This window comes from Leucoraja erinacea, chromosome 20, assembly GCF_028641065.1.
Source record: "Leucoraja erinacea ecotype New England chromosome 20, Leri_hhj_1, whole genome shotgun sequence".
Classification (NCBI taxonomy): domain Eukaryota; kingdom Metazoa; phylum Chordata; class Chondrichthyes; order Rajiformes; family Rajidae; genus Leucoraja; species Leucoraja erinaceus.
In genome coordinates, this window is record NC_073396.1 from 30,972,453 (window position 1) to 30,993,748 (window position 21,296).

Below are 21,296 nucleotides of genomic sequence, written 5' to 3' on the forward strand. Positions count from 1 at the left end.
CAACGTTCCGTCTGTAAATGAGTTGAGAATTAAGTTAGGATTTTTGCAAGGGAGGTTTTAGTTTCAATTACGCTCCAGTTGAAGTGTAATTTAAACTAGATTCTGTCCCATTTTTAATCCATGTTGCATTTAGAACATTGAATCCAACACTGTTAAAGTTCATAGCGTGGAATTATTTATAAAAAACATAGTCGAAGACAAGAGGATTTGACTCACAGGGTTGGATGAAGAGATTCAAACCCACTCAAACATTGACATGGACCAGATGGGCTGAATGGCCTGTTTCTCTGTTGTCCATTATCTACAGTTCTTTGTGACGTAATGTCCTAACCTATTTTGATTTTGCTGCATCACATGTTGGGCAAACACCTCAACGCTTGTTTGTAACCTGCAGGCCGATCTTACTCATGGGAATGAGAAGAACTATTTTTGTAGCACAAATGCTTGGGTAAAACATTAATAGGGCCAGTAAAGATAACTCCGTGGTCTCTTCTCTTATCTCTTTTCTTCTGAGTTCCTGTGGTTTTCACTTTTCATAAGACATTGAAATCCACTTGACAGTATCAACATTATCTCCAAAAGACCCAGATTCATTGTCAAAGTCTTTGGACATATTAATGGTCAGATTGTTTTTGAAATATTATTTATTAGTTCTTCAAAAACACTGACAAACTATTTCCATTAAAACACCGTTGAACAAGGTCGGTGACAATCAAAGATCCTATAGCGATCTTTGGTGCCAATCGACTAATCAAGTCAGGCAATCACAACAAGCAAATTATTTTAAGATGGTGTCATTCATAGGCAAGAGATGCGGATGGTGTTGGAATTGTAATTTCCCAATTTTGACTGTTTAATGCATTAAAACTGTATGTTAGAGTGAGACAACATTTTAGTCAGACAAAGGGACTGTGGGGAAGGATCATCATGGGGTGGATAATCTGGCTTCATGTTCGGGCCAAAGAAGGGAAGTAGTGTGAACCTCTGTGAAAAATTATCAGCGAAGCGGCTGGCAGACACAAAATGCTGGAGTAACTCAACGGGCCAGGCAGCATATCAGGAGAAGAGGAATAGGTGGCGTATCGTGTCGGAACCCAATACATCACCCATTTCTTTTCTCCAGAGATGCTGCCTGACCCGCTGGTTTTCTCCAGCATTTTGTGTCTTTCTTTGGTGTAAACCAGCTCCACATTTTGTCTGAGGAAGCTGTAGATACAGCTAATAACAAATGGCAAGGGTTTATATTAAATGTAAGACACTCGACCACAAGGTTATTGGAGTACATAAGTTGTAGGGGCAGAATCAGGCCATTCGGCCCAACAAGTCTATTCCACCTTTCACCATGCCTCAACTCCATTCTCCTGCCTTCTCTCCATAACTCCTAATACCACTACAAATGAAGAATTTGGAAGAGGGATTTGATCAGTGCCGGTAGTTGGATCTCATTGGATCATCAGCAGATTGACTTCTGAAATGATTGTAAATGTATTAGTGTAGCTAATGCCATAGGGGAAGATATAGAGGAAATAGTCAACCATTGCTTTGAGGTTAATGTAATCTCTCATTCTGCCATGAGGGACTGGAAATTGTGGAATAAGCAATTCTGGGCTGTTCTATGTATTAAATACTTGGGTTGAACCCCCTTGCACATTCTGCACTGGCCTGTTGATAACATGGGTAGAAAGGGGCAAAACATTCACCTGGCCTTCATGAGGTAGCTGCAGAAGAACAAGGCTACCATTCACCAGCCTCTATGTTACAAGGCAAAACAGAGAACATCCCACAGTTCACTGAACATTTAGGTAAGGCTGAGACATTGTTTTTGTCTTGGGATGACTCATGCTATACCATTAAAATTGTGTGCAGGAATATATATCTTGTTGAACAGTGATAAATAGCTCCATTGGCAGGAAGGTAATAGACTGTAAAGTGAGTTGATATCTGCTGCATTGTCTGAAGGAAACTTTCAAAGGGGAATTTATTCATGGAAGATGGACAGTGGTGAGAAGGCCATTGATTATTGCTTGTCACGAACTACCCTTGATGGTGGGCTGCTTTGTGGGGAAGATGTTTGGACATGGAATTCCAATATTTATTCACAGCAACAAAGTAGAAATAGCAAAGTAAGATGGTATGTGACTCGGCAAGGAATTGCTGCACTTAAGGACACAAAGTGCTGGAAACACTCAGCAGGTCAAGCAGCATGTCTGGGGAAGAGAAGGGTCTCCACCTGAAATGTCAGCTATTCATGTTCTTCAGGGATGCTGCCCAACCTGCTGAGTTACTCTCAGCAGGTCGGACAGAGTCACTTTCTACAAGGAACCTGCTGTCCTTATCTCCCTTGCCTGACGTTACGAAGGATTACATTAGGCCTTTCCCTAAAAGTTAATCCGATAACCTTATGGGCAATTCATCTATATTTTGTTATCCTAAGAGTCATACATACCATATCTGCCGGTGCCTTTAAGATACAGATGACATGACACAAGTAAGTTGGAACATTTTTTTCTAAATCTATAAACCAATGCTTGCTACTCCGCCATTCAGATTGACCGAATCGCATTATTGCAAATGGTGGAAGATCTGGCAGGCTTCCATGTACATGAGGCCCTGTCATAGAAACATAGAAACATAGAAATTAGGTGCAGGAGTAGGCCATTCGGCCCTTCGAGCCTGCACCGCCATTCAATATGATCATGGCTGATCATCCAACTCAGTATCCTGTACCTGCCTTCTCAAGGACACATCTAACTCCCCTTAAATCCAATGAACTGGCCTCAACTAGCCTCTAAGGACCAGTCACTCCTCTAACTCCCTCTTAAATATGAGCCAATGAACTGGCCTCAACTACCTTCTGTGGCAGAGAATTCCACAGATTCACCACTCTCTGTGTGAAAAATGTTTTTCTTCATCTCGGTCCAGCTTTGGTTGTTTTTAAGGATTTGCCCCTTATCCTTAAACTGTGACCCCTTGTCCTGGACTTCCCCAACATTGGGAACAATCTTCCTGCATCTAGCCTGTCCAACCCCTTAAGAGTTTTGTACGTTTTGCTGTCACCTCGTATTCTTCTCTTTGATCTATCCAGGAATAAGTGAAGGAAAAATATCCTTCCCTTGTTGCTCTTTGCAAACCTTCAATTAACAAATCACTGTCGCTGTGCAGGTTGGGAATTAAAACCCCTGGAGCTGCTCTGTTCAACGTGTGAGATTGTAAAATGCATGCAATAAGTAATTGTAAAAATTATTTTGTAGAACATAGAGAGAATCTACCCTGCATCTACATATGCCTTTGCTGGAGAGAAGGCCCGATCTAGTTGTTGGATCATGTCCAAAACATTGTTATTTTCAGATTCAGATTCAGATTCAATTTTAATTGTCATTGTCAGTGCACAGTACAGAGACAACGAAATGCATTACAACGAAAAAGGCGTCCTTTCAAACGCCTGATATTTCTGAAGTAAATGTTCCTTGGTGGATATATGTTGGAGCAGTAACAAAGCTATTTTCTCTTGGCCATTTCTAGCAGTCATGAAAGGATTTGTACAAAAATCAGAGATATATCCATGCCGGTGAACATCGATCTTGTACTTGCTTTCTATTGACATTCTGACCACTGGCTCACTCTGCAGCTCAGCCTGACAAATCTCTCCCTCACTACTGCAGGCTAATCTTTAGTTCTTTCCCTAGATTGAAGTGATGGGAGTGTAGAACCCCCTTGTAATTGTGAGGGAAGTTGACCCTCGTCTTCCTGAAGGTACTCTGGCCCTCGTCTCACCCTGGCAAACATAATGTGGGTCCACGGCCTGCAGATCACGTACGCTGCTCGGGATGGAGGGTAGGATGACACCCATTCCAGCGTCACCATTTAGCTTAGTTTAGTTTAGTGCGGAAACAGGCCCTTCGGCCCACCAAGTCTGCGCCGACCAGCGATCCCCACACTGTCCTACACACACTGGGGACAATTTTTTTTTACATTTGCCGAGCCAAGTCTTTGGAGTGTGGGAGGAAATCGAAGATCTCGGAGAAACCCACGCAGGTCACAGTAAGAAAGTACAAACTCCATACAGACAGCTCCTGTAGTCAGGATCAAATCCCGGGTCCACGGTGCTCAAAGCACTGTAAGGCAACTCTACTGCTGCACCGCTATGTCTCCATTTGTGCTGCAAACGTTCAATTGCTGTCTTCAAGGGGCAAGTCCAGAGCAGAAGATAGACATGAAATGCTGGAGTAACTCAGCGGGACAGGCAGCATCCCGTCACCCATTCCTTTGGAGGAGGAATGGAGAGTTCACATTAACATTACTTAAAAACTTGCAGGCAAAGCAACTTCCAATTAAATGGCACCTTTATTGTATGAATTGGCCCAATTTGTCCAGATCTTTAGGATGTGGGAGGTAACGGGAGCACCTGAAGGAAACACAGGCGGTCAGGGGGAGGATGTGCAAACTCCAAACTATCCAGGTGTGTGGCACAGTGTGTGGGAGAGCAGCTCTACCAGCTTGTGCCACGGTGCCAGCACATCTTTACTCCGCAATTGTCTTCCCTGTTCAAAAGAAAACATGTTTTTTCTGCTTTATTGATAAACTGGACATGATTTTGTCATTGATTTTGTCCAGTTGTCACTCTGAAAGACTCAGAAGTTCTCTTCCACTTAAAGATGCTTTTAGGGAGGATTTCTTTCCGCGATCTTAACAATGGATCGTTCAGAAGAGAAAGAATGGTGTGTGGACCAAAGGAGGCAATTTCCTCTGCTGAAAGGCAGCAGTCACTTCTGAAGAACCACATGAAATTGATTGTATGAATTGTAACACAAATTAGCTCCATGAATCCTGGATGAAACTTCTGAAGTAACTGCGAGCTACTTTCTAGCAGATTTCAATAACAAACCGTACCGCTGTATAATCAAGGCTTTCAATAAAGGCACCAGGAGAAAAGTCTGAGTCTCAAAACTGTGAGAGCCCTCCATACACATCATGCATTGCCTTTCCACCTCTGGCTGGTTAGCTCGCAACAAAAGCTTTTCACTGTACCTTGGCACACGTGACAATAAACTAAACTGAACTGAGATCTGCAGATTGGAAAGTAGGCAAACAGTGCATTGTGGAATGATGTTATTTTCTGCTTCATTACTTTGTGAATTACATAAGAACGAAACTGACTCTGATGTAGGAAACAACATTATGGACAAAACCTTCCTGGTAAAGAGGTATACAGCACTTGGTCGTGGAGAAGTCTGTCCTCGGGATAATTTAAAATGTCTTTTTAAGCATTTATTTTTTGTTTTATGATCTTATTGTTAAATTGAGTTTCGGTCTTAATCCATTTTGAATGTTAGACACATTCACAGAGGCTCCATCCGTGTAACAGTTTTGTGATTCAGTGAACTCGAAGGTGTCACTAAACCAGCTATCAAAGCTCTGCTGGCGGCAGAACTTGCTATTGTCATTTGATAACGCCGAACAGGGGTCACAAATTAACTTGTCCCATCTCACCATAAGAACTTCATGTTCCTCTAGCAGGTAAGCAAATTCCAAAAACGTGGTCAAGATTCACAAAAAGGTGCAATAGTAATAAAAAACACAATATAAATGCTGGAGTAAAACAACTCTACAGGTACAGACTTGGTTGGTAGTCCCCCTTTCTGCGGAGTTTAATGTTATAATAGAGCGATTGTTTCTATTTTCTCTTTCTTTCTTTTATAGGATCTATTTTCTCACTTTACTTCCTTCTCTAACTTCTTTTCTAAGGGGCTTTCTTTTCCCCACACTCTTGCACTTCACGACTCGGGACTTTCTTACTTTCCTTACTTTAACTTAAAGCTCAAAAAAAAATGAAGCGGTACAAAAAATGTATTAAAATATATGTGTTGTATAGTATTGTAATTTACCGTACTTCTAAAAAAATAAAATTTAAAAAAAAAAAAAAAAAGAACTTCATGCTGGAAAACAAATTCAAGATTTACAAAAAAAGACACAAAATGCTGGAGTAACTCTACAGGTCAGTCAGCATCTCTAGAGAACGTGGATAGGTAACTTTTCTGGTCGGGAGCTTCTTCGGATTAACTGTGACGGGGGCGATGGGCTGCAGGTGATGAAAGCTGGAAGAGAGGAGGGCAGGACAAAGCCCAGCATGTAATAGGTAGATACAGGTAAGGGCGGGGTTGAATAGGCAGATAGTTGGACAAAGGCTAGAGGTGACCAGACAGAAGGTGTAAAGCAAGATAGAAGAGGTGCGAATTGTGAAGCCAGAGGAATGAATGTAGGCGGAAGGAGAGGAGGGGGAGAAAAATGGGGGTGAGTCCAGGTGAGGCACGGGGGAGGGAGAAGTGGGGGGGGGGGGGGGGGGGGGAAAGAACGGGAGGGGGTTTGTAAGTTACCTCAAATTAGATAATTCAATGTTCATACCGCTGAGTTATAACCTACCCAAGCAGAATGTGAAGTGCAGTTCCTTCAATTTGCGTGTGGCCTCACTCTGACAATGGAGGAAGCCCTGGACAGAAAGGTCAGTGTGGGAATAGGAGGAGGAGTTGGTAGCACCCAGGTGATCAAGTGGGCCTCGACGCTCGGTCTCACCAATTTATAGGAAGCCACATTGGGAACACCAGATGCAGTCTCTGCAGTTGGAGGAGGTGCACGTGATCCTCTGTCTCACCTAGAGGGGTTGTTGGGGTTCCTGGATGGATGTGAGGGAGGAGGTTGAGAGACGTGTGTTACATCTCCTGCGGTTGCAGGGGAACTTGTGACCAGGCTGCAACCGATTGTCCCAGGCATACCTCAGCAAAACGTCCAGGGCATTGTTGTCTGAGGGAGATTGCCGTGCAGATTGTGGCTGCCTTATCTGCTGCATTAAAGCAGAGAAGACACTTCAGAAAGATTTAATTGCTGTGGAGCATTCTGAAAACCCTGGTGCAAATACAAGTATTCTGTAACAGTCTTTGTTATAGTTACCATCTGTATAGACAAACACCATTAAAAGGACTGGAACATTGAGAAGCCTTGTGGTAAATATTGTGTTAACACAAGAAATCATCTGTATTATTATTATTAGAGCGTCACTTGGGATGAAAAGTATTGAGCAAATTGAGCTGTGTTACCAAAGGTTGCCTTGCCCTAACAATTGGTATAAAAGCAGCATTGATGGGGAATAACAACTCCAGTCTGACATTCACTTGTCAATGCTTTCTGATGATGGTTTAGTTTAGTTTAGTTTAGTTTAGTTTACATGTACACCACGGAAACAGGTCCTGTGGCCCACCGAGTCCGCACCGACTAGCGATCCCCGCACTTTAACTCTATACTACACACTCAAGGGACAATTTTACATCTATACCAAGCCAATTTTACTACTTAATGAAGCCAATTATCTTACAAACCTGTTCAACTTTGGAGTGTGGGAGGAAACCGCATCACCCAGAGAAAACTCACGTGGTCACAGGGAGAATATTAAACATTCTACGCAGACAGCACCCGTAGTCAGGATCGAAACCAGGTCTCTGGCGCTGTAAAGAAGAAACTCTACCGCAGCACCACTCAATCAATCAATCAATCAATCAATCAATCAATCAATCAATCAATCAATCAATCAATCAATTAAATACTTTATTGTCATTCAGAAATACACCAATAAATGCAAGTCTGAATGAAATGTTGTTGCATCTGACTCCCTGTGCAACATAAAATAACAAAAGGATAAAATAGATAAAAAGATAAAATAGATGAAATGATAAAATAGATAAAATAGATAATAGTTGCTGCACATTACATGGAATTCAAGAGTCTGATGGTTCGGGGGAAGAAGCTGTTGCAAACCTGGCCGTTCTGCTCCTTATACTGCGATACCTTTTGCCCGAAGGCAGCAGAGTGAACAGTCCATGATGGAGATGTATGGGGCCCTTTATAATAATGTTGGCCTTGGACAAGCAACGTTTGCACCCAATGTTCCCGATGGAAGGAAGAGAAGTCCCGATGATTTTTTCAGCCGTCCTCACCACTCTCTGCACGGACTTCCAGCCGGAGGCTTTGCAGTCCCCAAACCCAGACAGAGACGCGGCTGGTCAAAATGCTCTCTATGGTGCCCCTGTAGAAAGTGATGAGGACGGGATGGGGGAGGTGAGCTCTTCTCATCCGGCGCAGAAAATGCAACCGCTGCTGCGCCATCTTCACTAATGATGTGATGTTTTGTGACCAGGTCAGACTGTTCGTGATCTGCACCCCCAGTAACTTAGTGCTACTGACCAACTCCACGTCAATGTCATTGTACTGCACTTGTAAATTCCAGAGCAAATACAGCTTCATTTATCAAAGGATCAAATAGTCAGTGAGGCAATACTGTTGCCATAAATCTCTCCAGGAATGCGTTTACAACCTGTGCTTCAGGCATGGTTTCTATCACTGGAAAGATATGCACTGATCTTAGTGCACTCAGAACAAAACCCCAAGCGACCTCAGGGATGCCTAATGCTTTCCTGGCACTATCCAATGTCACACCACCCAACCGTAGCATCTACTCCATCAGTTGCCAACACCAGGATAGTTGAGGAAAGTTACAATTGATAAATTATTGTGTGAACAATCGAGTGTTCAAAGGAAGCACTTATTTGGAGAGAGCATGACGCAAATCCAAACATTAATTTGTGTTTGATGGAACTGCAGATGCTGGTTTATACCGAAGATAGACTCAGAATGCTGGGGTAGCTCTGTGGGCCAGGCAGCATCTGTGGAGAGAAGGAACGGGTGACGTTTTGGGTGGGAAACTCTTCTTCAGACATGAAACTGATGGATAATAACTGCATTCTCCTATACTGACAGCGTAGCAAATTTGTGTTGCACTGGGAGATGTGCCAGCCCAGCATTTATTGCCTATATCCAATCATCCTTGGCCTGCTTCTCGAACCAATGTAGTTCTACAAGTGCACGTTTAATATATTTGGGTAGCGCGTTCTAGGCTTTCGATTCAATCGATCTGAACAAACGGTAATGTACTTGCAAGCCTGGATGATGTGCGACTTGGAGGAGAAAATGCCAGTGTGTTCGTTCACCTGGTGCCATTGTCCTTCTTGATGGAAGAGATCAGAGATCTGGAGGTGCTTCCAGGGTAGCCTCAGTGACTGATTGTTGTGCATGTTGTAGTTTTTGTCACCATGTGCCAGCACACAGCCCTGGACCAACTTCAGAAATATCTATCTCAGATCTGACGTATAATCTTGGAGTGGGATTTTTGAATCAGAAGGTTAGATCTTATTTACAGCCAAAGGTTATTTCACCGTGCAATAATTAATAGCAAATTTGAACCAAACAAATACATTTCATTATTTATTAAGTGTATTCAAAGATATACTCCTGGAGAACATACATTTTCCTTCAGAATAGAGGACAAAGTACTAACGTGATAATTAATATCAATCAATGTAACAGCAACCGCACGGTGTATATTCCTTCACGCTAGAGCAGCCAATATGACAATGTATACATATTTTATGCTTCAGTAACGTGTGCCTACCCTATTGATTTGAATATTCAAGTCAAGGGCACAGCTGTAATTGGCTTTTGGGTCACTTTATATCAAAAGTGGGCCGAGTCCTTGTACAGACCCTTTGTCAAGTTATTCAGGTTTAGAGGCCTATTGTCATTCAATGGGACAGGCAACTTGTGTGAAGGGAAAGGACATTCTTTCCTTCATAGATGCTGCCTGACCATTAGGTTCGTCCAGTAGTTTGGGGTAGAGACATTGTTGGCCAATGGCCATGTTCTTGTGCTGCATTGTTCTATGTTTAATGCTCAATGTTTGAATGCAGATCCAACTTATCTAACATGGAAGATAGACACAAAATTCTGGAGTAACTCAGCGGGTCAGGCAGCATCTCTGGCAAAAAAGGAATAGGTGATGTTTTGGTTCGAAACCCTTCTTCGGACTGAGTGAAACTAGAGGTGTGATAAGATTCAGAACAAATCAGAGTTGACACCATGTAAAGGAGTCTAGTCTGACACACTGTAACCTTTACTAGAGTCTTTAATATAGCACATGGCACACATGTCCCAGTACTGGCTGCACCCAGCCTTCAGGTGTACCAGGACAAAATGGGAGGAGGAGGAGGGAGGAGATCATAGTTATACTGATATGAGAGGGCGTGTTAATGGTGATGAGGTAGCTACATTATAGGTTGCATGCATAAACCATCTACAGCACCAATAACCAAAAAATGGTGGAGCTCACTATGGTCCATTGTTGGCTGTGGGAAATGTGATAACGATGGGATACTTGGATGCAAATGGTGTAAAAATGAAGTGGTCATTATCTAACATGGACAAGTTGGTGCATGATGGCCTTTATTCTCCATGTTTACCAACCATCAGGAACCTAGCCCCTAATGTCTCTTTTGCTAATGTTTCTTGTTTGGAACCTGAACTCAAATTTTCGCACAGGGTATAAATTAATCTACTGAAAAAATGACTAATTTGGAGAAATAAATGTTCTGAATAGATCATTTCCTTCTGTGGTATATTTCATGAGGCACTTGGGAGCATTTCATAAAATGCTAAGGCATTAATCATTCCTCAAGCCTTCTTGCCAGATTGCTATCAGTGTGATTTATCACTCCTAATTTCCATAGGGCTACACAGATGTTCCTTAAATAATTGTTGTTCCGATATTTACTACTCTTCAATCGAATCCCAGTGTTAAATTGGAAGAGGGTAAATTGTCACGTTGTTTATTGTAAAAGATGTTTTGAGATTGGAAATTGGAAAGGACGGCATTGAAAATAATTCTCCCGACCACATCCCAACCAAGCAATACTGAATCCCCATGTTCTCATCCCACTGACTTCTCAATTGTTCCTTACATTATCCTCACAGTCTTTCCGTTTCCTGGGCTAAAATGGCAGATGTTCTAAGACAAAGGCAGATCTAATTTTACCTGGGTTCATAGAGAAGTTGTTTAGATTAGTTTAGTTTAGTTTAGTTTAGCTTTTCATAAGTTCTAGGGGCAGAATTAGTCCATTTGGCCCATCAAGTTTATTTCGCCATTCAATCATGTCTGCCCTATCTTTCCCTCTCAACCCCATTCTCCTCCCTTCTCCCCATAACACTGACACCCGTACTAATCAAGAATCTATCAATATCTGCCTTAAAAATATCCATTGACTTGATCTCCATTAAACCTATTGTTCTTGCTTTCTCGCATAAACTCTCTACTCCTAGTTTGAATGTTTTGATTAACAAAGGCAAGCATCTCCTTTGCCCTTTTAACCTTTTATTATCTCTCCTGCCATCATCTTTAAGGATCTGTGGACATGTACTCCAAGGTCCCTCTGTGTCTCCAGACTATCAAATATTCTATTTATTGTAGAATCCTTATTGTATAATTTATTGTATAATGTTACATCACATCTCTCTGGATTAAATTTCATTTGCCATTTTTGTGCTTTGACTAATATATGAAATTCTCCTCCTGCAGTTTAACCTCTTCCTTACCCTGATCCTCTGCCTCCACACAGTCCTTCTCATTCCTAAGTTCTCCTCTTAGGTGCCAGTAAAACTATTTTGGATTTCCTCACATTTTAATGACCAGTGTTTGCTCAGACTTTTGCTTTCCTAGTTTGCCCTTTCTTTTAATTTCACACTACGTGTCTCTGCTCCTCCACATTTCTGCTATATTAAACACTCACTGTCTGACATAAGCTGTCCTTTCTTGCCTTTCCTAAGTCCATTCACCTAATCATCTTTATAGTTCCACATTTCAAGATTCAAGATACATTTAATTGTCACATGTGCCAGATGGCACAGTGAAATGGAATTCCCATACAGCCATACAATAAAAATAAAGAACACAACACACTATAGAATTTAACATAAAACATCCTCACACACCAGAATCAAAGTTCCCCACTGTGTGGGAAGGCACCAAAGTCAGTCTCTTCCTCCACTGTTCCCCGTGGTCAGGGCCTCCCCAAGCCCTCCGCAGTTGCAGCTACGGGCGGCCCGATGTCCAGGACCGCTCGCCGGGGTGATACAAGTCCGACGTCGGGGCTGCGGGACGTCCTCAGCAGCGTGGACACCAGAGTCGGCCCCCTCCTACCGGAGTTTGCGGCTTCCAAAGTCCGCAGGCCGCGCCGGGTGGAGACTGCTGCTGTAGGCCCTCTGCAAATCCCAGGACTCCACGATGTTGTTCAGCACCGCCCGCGTTGGAAGCTCTCCGCACCAGAGCTCCACGATGTTGGAGCAACGACCCAACGCTCCGGAGCTCCAAACGGCGACCCAGGTAGGCATCGCCCGCTCCGCGGTGACTCCAGCGCTGCGCCGCCGCTGTAGCAGCCCCGGTCTGGTTCCCAGTCCCCGGCAGGAAAGGCCGCAACGATCCAGCTGGTAGGCCGCGAGGTGGGGGGCGAGGACGCGACTCGGAGAAATAGTCGCGTCCCCGCCAGGAAGAGACTGGGAGACGGTTTCCCCCTTACCCTGCCCCCCTCCCCCCAATAGAAAAGTAAAAGTTCCCCCCCCAAAACAGACTTTGGACTAACTGAAAATATAAAAAAGATGACAGACAGGCTGTAGGTAGAGGCTGCTGCCAGTGCAGCGCCCCCTAGAGCGCCCCTAGAGGATTCCACAAGGAATCAAGGGATATGGGGAAAAAGCAGGAACGGGGTACTGATTTTACTTCGTGAAGAACCCCGCCTACGGCGCATGCGTGTCATATCGCATACACGCATTCAACGTGTCGGACCTGGGGAGGACGTCCCCTTGAACGGGAGAGTTAAAAAGCCGGTCGACGGCAGGTAAGTGATTCTGCATTTTCACCGTTTTTTTAGGAATGGATAGAGGACGCAGAAAGGCTGTGAAGAAGCTGCAGGATGTCGGCGGTAAAGGTGCCGGAGACCCGCAGCAGCAGCCGACGGCACAGGCAGTTTCCATTGAGACAGCTGTGCCAGATTCAAACCCCGCGCCGGGAAAAACTAATTCTAGACCGGGCGGGAAGGCGAAACGCAAAACGAACCGCTGTGAAATTGAGCCCGAAAAATCGCCGGTAAATACTTACTTGTATAGCAGTGATGATGACCAGCTGCAGGGCATGGAGCAGCCAGCAGCGACCGCATCTGCAGAGCTCGGAAAACAGTACGAGTGGCTGCAGCATGTGGGGCCGTCATCAATATGTACGGAGGAGTACCGGGACGGCGAAAAACGGCATTTGCAGCGGCCGGGAGCAACCAGAGCCGGTAGGCATGGCGACGAGTTGCGATTTAAACCGCGTGCGACTAGTGCCCGAGGGCACGAAAGTCGGCAGGAGCGGTGGGCTAAAAAGAAACACCCGCGAGCGACTAGTGCGGGAGAGCACGAAAGTCGGCTGGAGCGGTTGTGGGAGGAACATCTCCATAGTGTCAGGCTCCAGAAAATGGATAAAAGCCGCACACATACAGGTGTAAGTCCCTCAGAGCATGGCCAGAAAAGGCTGCTGGACATATCATCCTCATCTGAAGAGGGTGTTCAAGGGCTGCCTGACTCAGACTCTGAACAAGAGTCAGAGCCACGTTCCCATATGGAGGATGAGGGAACACAGTTGCTGGACATGGTGGGCACATATTTCCAGCAAGAAGAAACTGGAAAAGACCTAGAGGCCAGGATGGCGGCCAGCATTGATTATATGACGACCCATCACCTCAAAACTGATACCTTAGCTGAGGTATGGGCAAGACATTTACCTCCGCGAAATTGTGCGGCTCTGAATGTACCCAAGGTGAACCGAAGCATTTGGAGACACGTGGGGCAGGATATTCGGAGTCTGGATATAAAAATACAGAATGCTAGTAAAGGACTCTCGGCGGGTATAACAGCTTTGGCCCGTACGCTGGAAAATGTGGATATGTCCAATGACATGAAAGACGCTTTAGCACTGTTTTGCAATGTTCAATTTGAACTGAACAACATCAGGAAAGGGGCTATTCAGCCAGCGTTAGACCCAAAATTTGCAATCCTGTGCAAACAGAAAGCCATAAAACCTCAAAATTTGTTGTTTGGGGGTGACCTATCAAAACAGGTCAAAGATTTGGAGGAAGAGGCCAAAACTTTGGGCCTAATAAAAGCGACCAAAGGATATGTCGGAAAACGGTATCATCCTTATGGGACGACTAAAAAAGCAAGTACTAGTATGTATAGTACGAAAAATTGGAGAGAGGCCAGAGGAAACCAGCAACAGCGTCCTTTTTTAGGGGTTGGCCCGGGACGCCCACAATGGAAAATGCGGAAGCCTCCACTTCAACATTTACCCCACTTTCAACCTCAAGGCCCTCCGCAACCTCGGTTAAGACCAAGAAAGTAACACCACCGATAACCATGGAGGTAGGTGGGTCTGTGCCTCAAAAATTAATAAGGAGCACAGAACTTGGAGGGAGGTTGCAATTTCATTTGGAAGCATGGTGTAAGTTCACTGTGGATAGGTATATCCTTAGCAGTATTAAGGGATATCTTATAGAGTTTATACACATACAAGAACCTCCAGTACAACATACACCGGACAGAACTTATATGCTTACCAAATTAGACAGAGCTAAAGCAAAAATTGAAATACAAAGGTTGTTCACGAAAGGAGTAATTGAAAAAACCAAACATGAACAACAGGAATTTGTCTCAAATATATTCATTAGACATAAGAAAGATGGGGGTTGCCGGATAATTATTGATTTATCAACACTTAATAAGTTTGTACAATATGCTCATTTTAAAATGGATACTTTTAGTACTGCTACAGAGCTAGTGTCGGCAGGCTACTTTATGGCAAGTATTGATCTGCAAGATGCTTACTATACGGTACCCATCAGAGACGAACACAGACGGTTTTTGAAATTTAATTGGATGGGTCAGCTTTGGCAATACAAGGCGCTACCAAACGGGCTAACGTCAGCCCCTAGATTATTCACAAAAATTCTTAAACCAGCTTTGGCATTTCTTAGACAACAAAACTATAGAGTGATGGCATATTTGGATGATATCTTGATTGTGGGGAAAACTTATGAATTGGCTAGTAGAGCAGTGGTTGCCACAAGACAATTGATGGAACAGCTGGGATTCATTATCCATCCAATTAAGTCAAGATTAACACCTGCAACTAATATTGATTACTTGGGGTTCACTATTAACACACTTGATATGTTAGTGACTTTACCTATAGGGAAAGCCACTGAGTTCCAAAAGGATTGCACAGAGCTTATTAATACCGTTAAACCATCCATTAGACGGGTAGCCAGGATTATTGGGAAAATTATAGCCACGTTTCCTGCCATTCAATTTGGACGATTGCATTACCAAAATTTACAGAGAGAAAAAATTAGAGCACTAAAAATTAATAGAGGCCATTTTGATAGGCCTATGGAGCTAACAATAAGAGCTATAAAAGAACTACAATGGTGGGAACAAAATGTTATATATAGCTCCAACCCAATAGTTATTCCAAACCCATCTGTGGTATTACAAACAGATGCCAGTGCACTGGGTTGGGGAGCAACGGATACCATCTCGAGCTCTGGAGGGAGATGGAATATACAGGAAACTAACCTACTTACCACAAAGGGTATAAATTACTTAGAAATGTTGAGTGCTTTTTATGGTTTAAAATCTTATTGCTCGGGAATGATTAATCAGCATGTTAGATTGCAGATAGACAATACCACGGTGGTGGCATATATAAATCATATGGGTGGAAATATATCAATATCCTGTGATGAATTGGCAAACCATATTTGGGAATGGTGTATCCAAAGGAATATTTGGTTATCGGCTACGTATCTACGAAAATACTTAATTCAGTGGCAGACGCCAGGTCACGAAAATTTAATGAAAATACGGAATGGATGTTAGACAGAAAGATATTTGCTGATATCACAGCAAAGTACGGAAGGCCGGATATTGATCTTTTTGCATCCAGGTTAAATCATCAGTTACCAAGGTATATATCATGGGAACCAGATCCTGAGGCAGAAGCTACAGATGCATTCTCTTTGCACTGGGGGAAATGGTTCATTTATGCATTTCCTCCTTTCTGCCTCATCAATCGGGTACTACGGAAAATTCAGCTAGACTCGGCATCTGGGATTCTCATAGTACCTGATTGGCCTACCCAACCATGGTTCTCGGTGCTGCAGGATTTGGTGCTTACACCATATATTACTTTAAAACATAGTCCTCAGTTGCTGGTGCATCCGGTGACTGGGGACAGCCATCCTTGCCATAATTATCTCAATTTATTGGTTTGTAGACTCTGAAGGAACCTTTTCGGCATATGGGTTTATCTGATAGGACTGTGGACATGATCACAGCAGCACAGAGACTTTCCACTCAAAAACAATATTTATGTCATATCAAGAAATGGACTAAATACTGCCTGGACAATAATCTAGACCACAGAAAGGTGGATATTCCAGCTGTCCTAGAATTCCTCACAAGCCTGCACTTTGAAGGACTCAGTTACAGCACGGTCAATAGTGCTAGGAGTGCCTTGTCCAGTTATTTATGGGAAGGCACAGAAAGACAGGGTGTGGGCTCACATCCTCTAGTAATAAAACTGCTACGAGGCATCTTTAACACTAACCCACCAAGGGCTAGATATAGCCAAATCTGGGATGTGAGCGTAGTCCTAAAAATGTTACGGAATTGGTCACCGGCTACGGCATTACCGCTAAACTATCTAACTATGAAAATGGTTATGCTTATGGCGCTGGTCACAGCGCAAAGGGTCCAGTCATTACAGAAGTTAAGATTGGATAACTTGACGGAGGCGACAGGAAGGTTGATTTTCGTGATCCAGGGCCTTATTAAGCAAAATAGACCAGGATCAGCGGGTCAGGTGATAGAGTTCATAGCCTATCCGCAGGATGAACGCCTCTGTGTAGTAAAACACATCATGTTATATATGGACAGAACGAAGGCTATCAGAGGCAATGAAAAGGCTCTTTTAATTAGCCATAAGAAGCCGTACCATAAAGTCTCGACTCAGACCATTTCACGGTGGCTGAGATATTGCTTAGTTCAGGCAGGAGTGGACACTAATGTATTCAAATCTCACTCCACCAGGGCTGCATCTACATCAGCAGCTAATCGCCTGGAGGTACCGATGGACAAAATCCTCAGAACTGCAGGATGGTCATCAGAGAAAACGTTTCGCACATATTACAACAAACCAGTTAGAAAAGAAGAAACGTTTTCGGGCAAAATTTTGAGTTCTATTTAATTTACACCTGAAGCTTATAAGGTTTATAAATTGATTTAATAAATATTATTTACAATTTTGCTTAAAATGTTGGTATGATTGTATTTTTTAAAATACCAGTAACAATTTCTCCCAAACTACCAAGGCAGTTGTGAAGATTGGAGTCGTTCCACGGCATGAGGTCACAGAGCTTTGAAGTCTTCACGAAGTCACTCACGTGACTCCGAAGTAAAATAGTAAGATTAAACGAGAACTTACCAGTTTGAAGTTTGATCTTTATTTTATGAGGAGGAACGTTGAGGGAATACGTGCCCTCCGCTCCCACCCTTATATGGTCATATCTTAAACTGGTATCTCTTTAATAATCTTACTATCTTAGGTCATTATTTTGTATCTGTGACCTCACACCGCTGCTTTGAAGAATGACACGCATGCGCCGTAGGCGGGGTTCTTCACGTATTCCCTCAACGTTCCTCCTCATAAAATAAAGATCAAACTTCAAACTGGTAAGTTCTCGTTTAATCTTACTATTTTAGATGATCAGCCATGATCATATTGAATGGCGGTGCTGGCTCGAAGGGCTGAAAGGCTGACTCCTGCACCTATTTTTCAATGTTTCTATGGTTCCACAGCCTTCTCTATCAAGGAATTCCACAGATTCACCATCCTCTGACCAAATAAATTCCCCCTTAAGGTTGGTCTTTTTATTTTGACACTATGGCTTCTGGTCCTAGACTCTCCATGTCCTCTCCATGTCCACTACATGTCCACTCTATCCTGGGCTTTCACTGTTCAGTAAATTCAATGAGGTGTCCACTCATCCTTCTAGACTCCAGCGAGACAAGGCCCAGTTCTGACAAACGCTCATCATATTTTAACCCAATCATTCCAACAATCGTTCTCGTAAACCTCCCCTGGACCCTTTCCAAGCCCTGTACGTCCTTCCTCAAAACGTCCTTCCACAAAAGTCACAATACTTCAAAGCGGTCTTACCAGTGCCTTATAAAGCCTCAGCAGTATAGCAGGGCTGCCAACATTGGGTGAGAGTTGGGAGTGAGAAATTTGCGAGAGACCAAGCCTGAGGGAGCATCGCAACCGGGGGGGGGGGGGGGGGGGGGGGGGGGGGGGGGGGGGGGGGGCGGGGAGGGTGCCCCCTCTCATTGATACGGAACATTTGCATTTTTCAGCTTGAAATTGTGCAATATGGTGCATACTGTAGCGAGTCTCACAACTTGCACTTGAATGAGGTAAATATTCTTTTAACATGCTCAGAAGGTGCAGAGGTCGAGCTACTGCCTCACAGCGCCAGAGACCCGGGTTCGATCCCGACTACGGGTGCTGTCTGTACGGAGTTTGTACGTTCTCCCCGTGACCTGCGTGGGTTTTCTCTGAGATCTTCAGTTACCTCCCACACTCCAAAGACGTGCAGGTTTGCAGGTTAATTGGCTTGGTGTAAATGTAAAATTGTTCCTAGTGTTAATGTGCGGGGGTCGCTGATCGATGCGGACTCGGTGGGCCGAAGAGCCTGTTTCCACGCTGTATCTCTAAACTAAACTAAACATATCAAACGAGATATAAATAAATCACCAAGGTGCATCAAATTCTATAGATTAATGCGACTCCATTTTCCTGAAGTTGCGGGAGTTGGCGACCGCTGCTGGAGACCAACTTCGGGAGCTCCAACCGCGGGTGCTTCGACCGCCCCGACGTGGGATCTTCGACCGCCCCGACAATAGAGCATCTATTGCCGGTTGCGGGAGCTTCGATCGCCTCGACGGGTGGTTCGACTGTCCCGACCGCCGGAGAAAAACGAGGAAAGAAGATTTGACTTTATTGCCTTCCATCACAGTGAGGAATGTGGGGAATCTGCTGTGGTGGATGTTTATGTTAACTTTTATGTAGTTGCGTGTCTTGTTGCGTTTTTTTAGTATGGCTGTGTGGTAATACGGATTTCACTGTACCTTAATTGGTACCGGTGACGATAAAAGACATTTGAAACATTTGAAACCTTTGAAAGTGTAGAAATCACACTGTGACATTGTTGGGTTTTCTGAAATCAATTCCATGGGTAATTGTGAAGGCCATGATTCAGACCTATGTTATTATTTAAAATTGGTAACTGGCACTTATCTTGTTGATGCTTAAAGAGGTTTGTGAAGAGTCTCTCAAGCATAGAAAGATGTGTGTGTTATAATGAAACATTTATAAACCACCCTATTATAATGTTTCAAGTTGGATGTTAGAAAACTGCTCAACCTTTTTTTTTTGAAAGATGATTATCCATTTGCATAATGGAAATACTTCTCACCTCCAGACTCAGTTGGTGTTGCTGCAGAAATTGGCCATTTCTGATGAATCATGTACAGGTATCAGTAGTATTATGTTCATTGAGTGTTCTCAGCTCAATGGATGGGAATGATTCAGAAGCAAACATGTTCTGATCTTGTACCATAACACAAAAGCCATTATACATAAGCGAGACCTAGAATTAATCAATCTCTACCAATAGCACAAAAGAGCCTCATAGCAACTTGTCAGTCCGGATTATAATGTTCCCAGTACTGTAAAAAGCCTCGCAGATATTTTATATCATCTTACTTTAAACAGGGATCAGACATCAGAAGCATTTAGTTTAGTTGGCACGGAAACAGGCCCTTCGGCCCACCAAGTCCACCCCGACTAGTGATCCCAGCATATTAATACTATTCTACACACACTAAGGACAATTTACTCTTATACCAAGCCAATTTACCTACATACCTGTACGTCTTTGGAGTGTGGGAGGAAACCGAAGACCTCGGAGAAAACCCATGCAGTCACGGGGGGGGGGGAACGTACAAACTCCATACAGACAGCACCCGTAGGCGGGATAAAAACCCAAGTCTCCGGCACTGCGAGCGCTGTAAGGCACAACCCTACCTCTGCGCCACCATGCTGCCCTTGTTTCTTGATCTTTAAGGCATTTTGTTTAAATGTCAAAGCATTTAAAGCAATGTTTTCAATTTACAAAAGGTTCCTATATAGAGGCAAAACTTTCTTCCTTCAAGTGATGTGACCAGTTCCCGAGTTACTTGCTGGAGATGGAGCTAGGGAAAAGAAAACTGATTAGGAACTCATGTGAATATTCCAAATGAAAAATGTGAAGAGGGAACCTAGTCTTGACTCACTCTAATGTTTAAATCAACATTTAGTATCCACTCCGCCTCCAGTTCTCCTTGTCTTGCTACCAGGTATTCATCAGAAGCTTAGATGGGAGTCTGTTTGAATGAGCTGCATGTGCCACTATAATTATTGCAACAAGTTCTAAACAAACATCGTTGGTATCATTTAAAAATAAATTGGATAGGCATATGGATGAGAAGAGAATGGACGGTTATGGTATGAGTGCAGGCAGGTGGGACTAAGGGAATAAAGTTGTGTTGGCACGGACTTGTAGGGCCGAGATGGCCTGTTTCCATGCTGTAATTGTTATATGGTTATATTACTTGGAAGAGAGCTGGCGTTTGCAGGCTTCACTGGGGTATGCAATATTCATAGCTCTCTTTTCTTTACTTTATTTTTATCATTCCTACCGTGGCCTGTGCTGTTTTCTCACTGAGCGAACAGCAAAGAGGCTGTCCCACTGTACGAGCTAATTCAAGAGTTCTCCCGCGTTTCCCTTGATTCGAACTCGGAGAATTACGGTAACGGCCGCTCGTGGGTACTCGGGGCTCTCGTGGACATTTTTCAACATGTTGAAAAATCTTCACGAGCTTACCGCGTTTCCCGAGTACCTGCCGTTAGCGTTACGAGCCGCTAAGAGACATCCCGAGCTCCAACGTACCCGCTACGTATATTCTACGTGCTTTCCACGGGTTTGATTTTTTTTTAAACTCGGGAGAGCTCTTGAATTGCCTCGTTCAGTGGGACTGGCCCTTTAGGTAGCACAGTGGCGTAGTGGTAGAGCCGCTGTCTCACCGCGCCAGAGACCCAGGTTCGATCCTGACTACGGGTGTTGTCTGTGCGGAGTTTGTACGTTCCCCCTGTGACCTGCGTGGGATTTCTCTGGGTGCTCCGGTTTCCTCCACCATTCCAAAGACGTGCAGGTTTGCAGGTTAATTGCTCTCTG

At 43.7% G+C, this 21,296-nt stretch overlaps 1 protein-coding gene across 2 annotated transcripts; it reads left to right on the plus strand.

The window, feature by feature from the left end:
- Nucleotides 1–12,688: 12,688 nt before the first annotated feature.
- LOC129707038 (uncharacterized) lies at nucleotides 12,689–17,264 on the plus strand. 2 transcript variants are annotated; one of them, XR_008725135.1, is made up of 2 exons: nucleotides 12,689–12,767; nucleotides 17,053–17,264. XR_008725135.1 is itself a non-coding variant. In XM_055651780.1 (2 exons), the coding sequence occupies exon 1, from the start codon at nucleotides 12,803–12,805 to the stop codon at nucleotides 14,303–14,305; it is 1,503 nt and encodes a 500-aa protein (XP_055507755.1). In that variant the 5' UTR covers nucleotides 12,790–12,802; the 3' UTR covers nucleotides 14,306–14,325; nucleotides 17,053–17,264. The 2 variants fall into 2 exon arrangements, 1 of the variants encoding a protein (XP_055507755.1); XM_055651780.1 differs by lacking the exon at nucleotides 12,689–12,767 and adding an exon at nucleotides 12,790–14,325.
- Nucleotides 17,265–21,296: the final 4,032 nt, after the last annotated feature.

Coding starts and splice junctions, on each gene's coding strand:
- LOC129707038 (XM_055651780.1), top strand. CDS start 12,803: ATGGATAGAGGACGCAGAAAGGCTGTGAAGAAGCTGCAGGATGTCGGC.